The following is a 9,275-nucleotide window of genomic DNA, read 5'->3' on the forward strand; positions in this document are numbered from 1 at the left end:
GGGGAGGGGGGCAAGGAAGGGGAGAAGAAGAACGGCAAGTACGAGAAGCCGCCCTTCAGTTATAATGCCCTGATCATGATGGCCATCCGCCAGAGCCCAGAGAAGCGCCTCACTCTCAATGGCATCTATGAGTTTATCATGAAGAACTTTCCCTACTACCGGGAAAACAAGCAGGGCTGGCAAAACTCCATCCGCCACAACCTGTCCCTGAACAAGTGCTTCGTCAAGGTGCCCCGCCACTATGACGACCCCGGCAAAGGGAACTATTGGATGCTGGATCCTTCTAGCGACGACGTGTTCATCGGCGGCACAACTGGCAAATTGCGCCGGAGATCTACTACGTCCCGAGCTAAGCTGGCCTTCAAACGCGGGGCTAGGCTCACTTCCACTGGACTGACCTTCATGGATCGGGCGGGCTCTTTGTACTGGCCCATGTCTCCCTTCCTGTCCCTGCATCATCCCCGGGCTAGCAGCACTTTGAGTTACAATGGAACCACATCCGCTTACCCCAGCCACCCAATGCCCTACAGCTCCGTGTTGACTCAGAACTCGCTGGGCAACAACCACTCCTTTTCCACTTCCAATGGGTTAAGTGTTGATAGACTCGTCAATGGGGAGATCCCTTATGCCACGCATCACCTTACGGCCGCTGCCCTAGCAGCCTCTGTGCCCTGCGGGCTGTCTGTCCCCTGCTCCGGGACCTATTCCCTAAACCCTTGCTCCGTCAATCTGCTGGCGGGACAGACGAGTTACTTTTTCCCTCATGTCCCTCACCCTTCAATGACTTCTCAAAGCAGCACTTCAATGACCGCCCGGGCCGCTTCCTCCTCCACGTCTCCGCAGGCGCCCTCCACCCTGCCCTGTGAGTCTTTAAGACCCTCTTTGCCAAGTTTTACAACGGGACTGTCTGGAGGACTTTCTGATTATTTCACACATCAAAATCAGGGGTCTTCTTCCAACCCTTTAATACATTAACATCCCTGGGACCAGACTGTAAGTGAACATTTTACACACATTTGCATTGTAAATGATAATTAAAAAATAAGTCCAGGTATTTTTTATTAAGTCCCCCATTTTCTGTACGTTTGTTCAGTCTTTAGGGTTGTTTATTATTCTAACAAGGTGTGGAGTGTCAGCGAGGTGCAATGTGGGGAGAATACATTGTAGACTATGAAGTTTGGAAGTCAAAATTATAGTAGAATGTGTATCTAAATAGTGACTACTTTGCAATTTTTATTCAGACATAACAAGTCTATCACTAATTACCACCAAGATTTCCATGTTTGCAGTATTATAAGTTATCATGGATATACATGGTGGATGGAGACCTCGAATAAAAACACTAAATTATGGGAAAAGTGGGGAAAAAAAGTTTAAACTGTAATTTGTATTTTAAAAGAATTAATAGTAAAGATTCCCAAGAAACGACATTTGGGCCATTTATTGTTTTGTCCTTTTCTTTAAGAAACTGGTTTTTGTTTACTTTTAGACCAAAGATTGGGTTTTAGAAAATGCACTCGGTGTAGAAGTATTTCAAAGAGAAGCAAAAACAAAACAAAAAAAGCACGTTTCAGTTCGCAGCACTGCCCGTTCAAATGAGTCAGAAGGGGACAAAATTAATGACTGCCTTCAGTTTGTGTTGTGTATATTTTGATGTATGTGGTCACTAACAGGTCACTTTTATTTTTCCTAAATGTAGTGAAATGTTAATACCTATTGTACTTATAGGTAAACCTTGCAAATATGTAACCTGTGTTGCGCCAATGCCGCATAAATTTGAGTGATTGTTAATGTCGTCTTAAAATTTCTTGATTGTGATACTGTGGTCATATGCCCGTGTTTGTCACTTACAAAAATGTTTACTATGAACACACAGAAATAAAAAATAGGCTAAATTCATATATACCTTGATAGTTTTGTCTCTTTTATTAAATAGAGCTAACCTACAAAAGTTATAGATAAATCAAAGGGATGGCTCTACAGGCCAGCCTTGGATTTGAATAGCTCCTTAGATTTAAATGGAAACTTTTTATACAAAAAAAAATTAAGAAAAAAAGAAAAAATAGTATTTTCCTCCAGATGGAATTAATTAAGCTTTTAAAAAGGAGCAGCAGGTTATTTGATTAACTAGTTATTTTTACTATAGACTTTTTCAGCGGATCTCTTTAAATTTCTATGTATACAAAGCAATTTATTAATTTATCTAGTGATATGTGTGCATAGATATTTACTGTTTATTTTCCATTCAATTGACAGAATGCTTACTTTTCTATTCACCTTGTTTCAGGCTTAAAAATATTTATAGCCTCTGGCTGATTATATATATATGTATATGTATATGTATATGGCTAGATAGCAATGACTATAATACACACATATTATATATATGCATATGTAGGTATATGTATATATATGTACACACACAGAGATCCCTACAGTTCAGGGAGTATTTGCGCTTTTGATGCTGCAAACATTTTGTTTAATAATATTTGTATTTATAGTTTCTAAGTCAGCATTTATTTTTGTGGCTGTTTACCCACAATGAGAGTTCTAATAAAGATGTGCTAAAGTTGAAATACAATTTTGCTGGAAGTGATCGCCTAATGTAATGACTTTACAGATCAATGCTTATATTTTCTTTCCAAATTCTTAATTTTAATCTTTATTTGTTCAGGTGCAGAAAGATGCCTTTCTCTTTTTATACCCTTGAAATAAATATTTATTAGTTGATTATAAATATGTTAGCAATTTTCAACTGGAAGTTTGTTCCATTTGCTTACACTGAGCCATACTTCTGTTTTAATTTGTAATGGAACCAAAACTAAACAAAAACAAACAAACAAACAAACAAAAAAGTTTCTTGATGGGTTTTAGACAGTATAAGTGTCACAGCTCCTGAAAACAATTAGAAAACTTGAGCAAGAGATTTACTATAACTAATTGGATCCCGTGGTGATTCTGTGGAGGACAAGTTGTTCATTTGTTACAATTGTATAGTCTGAAATGCGTTCAGTAGTAATGCAATAAGCCAGCTACTTCTTACAATGGGCCCAATGAAAAATAATCTGTTCTAGAGATCTTATCTGCAAACACTTAAAAGAGTTGAACTAAAAAAAAAAAAAAAAAAAAAAAAAGCCAAGGGAAGAAGAGGCCTCTAGAAGATTTAAATTTGAAATGTGGAATACTTGAATATTTAATATTGAGAGAGAGAGAGAGACAGAGAGACAGAGAGACAGAGAGAGAGACAGAGAGATTTTTTTTTTCTATTGGAAATAATTCCTCCCCAACATATCTAAGAGAAGTATGTTTTTTGTTTTTGTTTTTAAATGAGGGATGGAAATAGTAAGAAGAGATTCAATCAAATGGTCCAGAAAAAAAAATTGTGTTTTGTTTTAAATCTAGCTAAGTCTAAATCCCTACTTTTAGGGATTTGGTTTTTTAATGGGTTGGTCAACCAAGTATTCCATTCTTTTCAGTTCCACCACCTTAGAAAATAATGTGATAGGAACACATGTAAATATGTAATACATCAATAGTTTTATTGATATATCAACAACAAAATATTAAATATATTAAAATTTGCAAGTTTTATTTTAAAATAATGAAACCCCAAATTCTAGAGCTAGGTAGTGAAGGAGTCTCATTTGCATATTTGTGACCTAAACAAACTTAAAGAATTACTTTTGCTTTTTTATTGCATTGGCATATTGGGTTATTTAGCACTTGCAATGGGTTTTATTGTTGAAAACTACATATAGGAACTGTGTTCTTCTGACTGTAAAAAGTTTAAACAATGAAACTGAGGTCTTGTACTTAAAGTAAAGGGATCTTAATATTATAAGAAGGGTTTTTATCATCACTGATGGGCTTTTTTGTTTTATTTTCAATGACTACTTCCTTATTTGGGAGAAAGATGACATTGCCGGGGTTTTGTTTTTATTTTTGTTTTGTGTTCTTTTCCAAATGCATTTAGTGAATGAGATTTCAATGCCAAACGCTGTGCTTTGAGATCTGTAGTAAACTACTACCTAAGAAATTCAGGTGTTATTGACTTTTTTATACTTATGGGAATTGAGGGCCGGGTCAATGTTGGTCCATACACATATCCAAGGCACCTTTATGGTGATTTCACTGGAAAGAATTTAGGATTTTCAGGTAGACATTGGGGAAAATGTTCAGACATGTGTGTATCTATATCTACATATAAACATATAACACAAATAGAAAGATAATTTTATAGGAGGATTGTTAAGGCCTAAATATGCAAAATTTGTTTACCTCAGTTTATCCCCCTATTTCTTCTTAGCGCTATTATTCTCTAGAAATCTTTCACACATAGACAAGGCAATCTGGTATGAAATTCAAGACATTTTTACTTCAAACAATTCACAATGTAATGCTGATTTTCCTTTCTGTCAACTTTTGTTGAGTAAAAGCTTGAAGAAAAATTTTGGCAAATTTTATGTAGTTATTTAAAAATTAATGTTAGAGAAAAATGAAATTATGTTTCTTAATTTTGACCATGTTTGTATTTATTCTGAATTTTTTAAGAAATGAGATTACATTCCTTAAAATGTGGAGTCAATGAATTCACTCAAATACTAGTTTCATAAGTTTCATATGAAAATATAAGATGCAAAATTTCTAAGTTAAAATATTTAATTGAGTTTAATTTAAACCTGATGAATGTTAAAATAGCCTAAGCTATTAAACAAATATTATTAATCCCCAACACATTTTACAATGATTTGAAGACCCTGAAGTAGTATCTCCTATATAATCTTTCTTGCACTATGATAAGATTGATATAAAAGTGAACCTAAAGACTGGGGCCCTAAACGTTCATCGAATTCAGTTGTCTTATGAAGATTTCTTTCCAGTCTATAAAAAACCAAGAGGAAGATAAAAAAAAAATGGGGGGGGGCAGTTCTTAGTTTTTAATTCTCTCAGCATTTTAAAAATTCTTTCTCCCCATCATTGATACTTCCATAAATAAAGTTCTGGATATATATCTATGTATATATGTATATGTACATATATACATAAATGTGTACATACATATTTTAATATTCCATACACACACAGAAAACTGTGTAAAAATGGTGTTTCCCCAGCATAATTAGAGAAAATTGCATAAAACCAAATGGCTTTGCTTCAGGAGAAAATCATTGCATGGAAGCTGAATGGTTCAAATACTAGGTGCTTGGGACTCAAGAAGAGCTGGTGGTGAATCGGCTGAGCAAAGGGTGAAGGTGAAGATCATTAGATGTTCCAGCGCTGGCGGAGACTGTTTGTTGGGGTTGTGTAACTGTGCCTGGAGGGCGGGGTTCCTGTACATTCCTACCTCAACGAATAACCTGCACTCAACTCTACTTCAGCTTACTTCCAAACAGACTGGACCCTTCACTAAGAAAACGAGCACAGCCATCTCACCTAACAGGGTAGGTGAAGGAAAATCATTCCTTTTTCATTACTCGATTTCTTATGTGGAAAGAAAAAAAGACAGCCACATCTCTCTTTTCCTCTTTCCCTCCCTCTGTTTCCCCCTCACACACGCACACCCCATTTTCATCCCCCTTCCCAATTTCTGCAGTTATAGCAAGGGTGTCGATGTCTCCGCCACCTTATCTTCCAGTTATTTTCGTGAGTGAGAAATGATTTCCCTTTTTCCAGTATTCCTATCACTATCCCAGTTTCCGTGCCTGTACTTCTCCATCTCGAGTAAATTAGTCTAGCGCTTTCTTATTCTTCCTTAAAGTCTTAACTTTTCACTAGCTGATGGTCAATTCTAGCTTTTGGTCTAGTGGGTGAAGTTTATGGGCTCCCGGGGAGTGGGGGGTGGTGAGGAGATGGGAGTGTTAACTTGAGTGGTGATGAAGTGTGTGTGAGTGCCCGCTTGTCTTTTCCCACCCTTCCCATTTCTATTTATCTTTCCAAGACGCTGTGAGGCATGGACCGCAAAACACTGGCATAGTAATTCCCGGCTCTGACTGTGTCCTTTACCCACAGAATCGGTAAGTGGTGGGGCTTTTTTTTTGAAAGGGGTGGGAGGTTTTTGGAGTTTGGGTGCCCGATGGTTGACGGCGTTATAAACTAAAATTTTGTGGTGTGAGATCAATCTGTTGAATACCAAGCACGATTTGGAGATCTTATTTTTCCTTGAAGAAATTCCTATAGCAGGAGCGAGCAGAAAGATACCTGGAATGCCCCCCCCCCTTTATCTTCTCCTTTGTGAAAAATCACTGCTCATTTTTTCAGAAATGAGTGTATCCCTTACCTCTTAAGAAGTGGAGTTCAAGAGGGAAGCAGGTGACTTTCGATCAAGTAGTGTTTGAATTAGGACTTTATCCGTAAAGAAATGTGTTTAGTGGAAGAATTTGGCTATTTAGGTTCTCAGGTCTCCAATTATTCTTCCACCACCCTGTTAAACTCGCTGCTAGTAGAAAAAAGCGTCCCCTCACTCCTAGACACATTTCAATTAAAAAAAAAAAAGTACATACAATTTTCCTATCCTTCCATCCCTCTGTTATCCTACCCATAAACCCTAATTAGCAACAGATAACGCAAAGCTATTCACAACCATTCTTACTTTCTTCTCTTCCCAATTTGGCCTCTACTTCATTTTGCGTTAGAAACAAGGCCATTCCGTTTGAAGCCGAAGTGGGTTTTACTGGGATTTGGGGCACTGGTTGCATTACATGTGTGTATGAGAAGGGATATGGATCGGGATGATATCTACGTAGAAATATTTGTTCTCTTTGCCTTCTAAGTACTAGGAAAATGAGCACCAGGAGCCTTTAGTTTGCGTTTGTCCCTGTTGGGAATATCCTTAGTCTCGGCTTTGGGAATCTCAAGCAAATAATTGATTCTTAATGCATTCTTTGGAGGCAGCGGCGCACACTCGAGACGGTGGAGTTAACCAGAGCCTGTGATACAAAGAAATAGAGCCGAAGAAGACGAGGCAATAAGAAGCTTAGATCGAGTTTTTATTTTTGCTTGACATCCAGTGTATTTAATGAAATCACTGGTGAAGTTGGAGAGAGGCGGGGTGGTAGAGGCAGAGGCCACCATACTAGGGGACACCTTCCCCTCTCCTCCCTCCCCCCCCACCCCCGTTTAATTTCTATCTCTCTTGCGTAAGAAAGTGGAAGAAAGGCCGAGTGGACTGAAACCGTTGTTTCTTTAGCTTCAGGATCTGATGCTAGGCTGCGCTCTTCCTAAAAATCTGAGGACAGGATTGCACAGGGCCGCTGCACTGGGAGCAACAAGGTGAGGGCGCTCTTGCCCAGGATAAGCCAAGCTTTCTGGTTTGGTCATTCACACAAGCTCGATTTTCAGGTGGCAGGAAAATTGACTCTATAGAGCCGTGTAGGTTGGTGGTGTGTGTGTGTGTGTTTTTTTTTTTTTTTTTTTTTTTAAAGTCGATCCTCATTGTTTACACGGTGCCTATTTCAGATCTCTGCACTTATCTACCAGTTGATAAAACTGTTTTCTCTGTGATAGACATCTTCTTCTCTCCTCCCAACCCCCCACCCCCTCTGCCTTTTCGATTTCCACCCCATTTCCCTTTTTCGAAGCAAACCTCTAGCAGTTCCAGCCTGGGACCTTATGGAAAAGAGAAGTTTCCCCAGGGTTTCCCTGGGGTAGGTTTCGTGTTGGGGGGACGGGGCAGGGAAGGTGGGGGAGGGGTTTGTGGATAGGTGGGAAAAGGGGGCGCCGAAGCGGATTGGAGGTTGCTCTAAGAAACTCGGTATCCGAGAGTACTGAGACAGGCAAAAGCACTTCACCCGTTGAGGCGGTCGTCTCCCACTCCACACCTGTCCTCCCTCGCCCGCGTCCCCCACCTCTGCGCTCTCCTCCCCAGCCGCCCCCAAGCTTCCTCTCTTTGATTTCAATGTTTTAGCATCAACCAGTAACTCACAGGAGTTGGAAAGTAGGCCTAGAGCACACTTGGTAAACCTACAGCGTTCGCCTTTCGCGGCTGGCCTTTCCCCAAATTCCTAAACCAAACAGTAGGGATGGTTGCAGTAGAAGAGTATAGAGGAGATAAACACATCAACGATTATTATTAAAGACAAAACCAAACAAAACATCGAAAGCAATAACGTTTCTAGGGTCCCCCCCACTTATTTTTCTCCTCTTAAAAAAGTTAAAAATCGGTGGGTTCTCGGCTGTCTTTTGTTGAATGCGGGTCGGGTTATCCTTTCTTTCTTGCCTGTACCCTTGCTCCGTGGTTCTTCCAGTTTGGAGGAAAAGTCACGCCGTGTAGACAACAGGCGATGGGAATTGTTTTGCGATATTCTGAGTGCTCCTGGAGGCTCAGTTACAGTGTCAAATGAAATCTTCATTTTTGGCTTACGTTTGATTTTCAGTTTCACCTGGCAGAATCTTGCAATGTCCACGAAATGCAAGCTTCCTTGCTTCTGTGCAGTCCACACTTGCAGTGCTCTAATTGTATTTCTTTCATCTTTGAAATAGAGAGTTTTTACCTTTCCCAGATCTCGAGGCTAGGGTGGAGCGTATTTTCCATCCTTTTAACGGATCGGGATTTAGGGAAGTTTAGTGACATTGGGGAGATTTCTTGGGGTTGTTTTATTTCCTTCATTCTGAGGTGAACTAATGATGTGATCGTCCGCATTGAAACTTAAATTAGCTGTTACATTAACCGCAGACAATGACTAATCATATTCTCCTTTGGGCCCCGCTCCTCCCTCCCTCCCTTCGTATCCTTGGCTGTGTTTGGAAAATAGAGGGCCAGGGGAGGTTGACTGTTCGATCCCCCAATATTATTAGGATTATTTCAATGAATGTGGAGGTGGGGCAAATAGAGAAAATCACTTTCAAAAAAATTTTGCTTGCCTAAATAGCAATTGTACTTTTGTTTAAATCTAAATTTCTATGGAACCATTGTGTGAAATAGGATTAATATGAACCAACATTTTTATTTTTAGGAAGGTCACTCAAGTCTGTGCAAAATATTAATTTTTTTGCAGTAATACAAATTAAATAAGAAGCGCTACACTTTCCCCCTTCTGCACATCCACATACATTAGTTCATGTTGGAATTGGAAAGAATTTTGCCCGGAGAGAAACAATCTGACATTAAGAAAAAAGGGGGAAGGGGGGAGGCTTGGAAATCCAGCTAACCTGCATCTTCCTTTCTCGGGGTCTGACACTTGCTTTGTGTTCAGAAAGGAATGATTTGCAAAACATTTAAGATGCTTCAAAAAATGTATACACACACACACACACACACACACACACACATATATATA

The 9,275-nt window shown here is 39.3% G+C and overlaps 1 protein-coding gene across 1 annotated transcript; it reads left to right on the forward strand.

The window, feature by feature from the left end:
* Positions 1-6: 6 nt before the first annotated feature.
* FOXG1 (forkhead box G1) lies at positions 7-975 on the forward strand (the record flags this gene model as incomplete). Its single annotated transcript, XM_044684448.1, has 1 exon — positions 7-975. A coding segment is annotated over one exon (969 nt), but the record flags the coding sequence as incomplete, so codon positions are not given.
* Positions 976-9,275: the final 8,300 nt, after the last annotated feature.

The sequence above is a fragment of the Gracilinanus agilis genome, unplaced genomic scaffold, assembly GCF_016433145.1.
Source record: "Gracilinanus agilis isolate LMUSP501 unplaced genomic scaffold, AgileGrace unplaced_scaffold50160, whole genome shotgun sequence".
NCBI lineage: Eukaryota > Metazoa > Chordata > Mammalia > Didelphimorphia > Didelphidae > Gracilinanus > Gracilinanus agilis.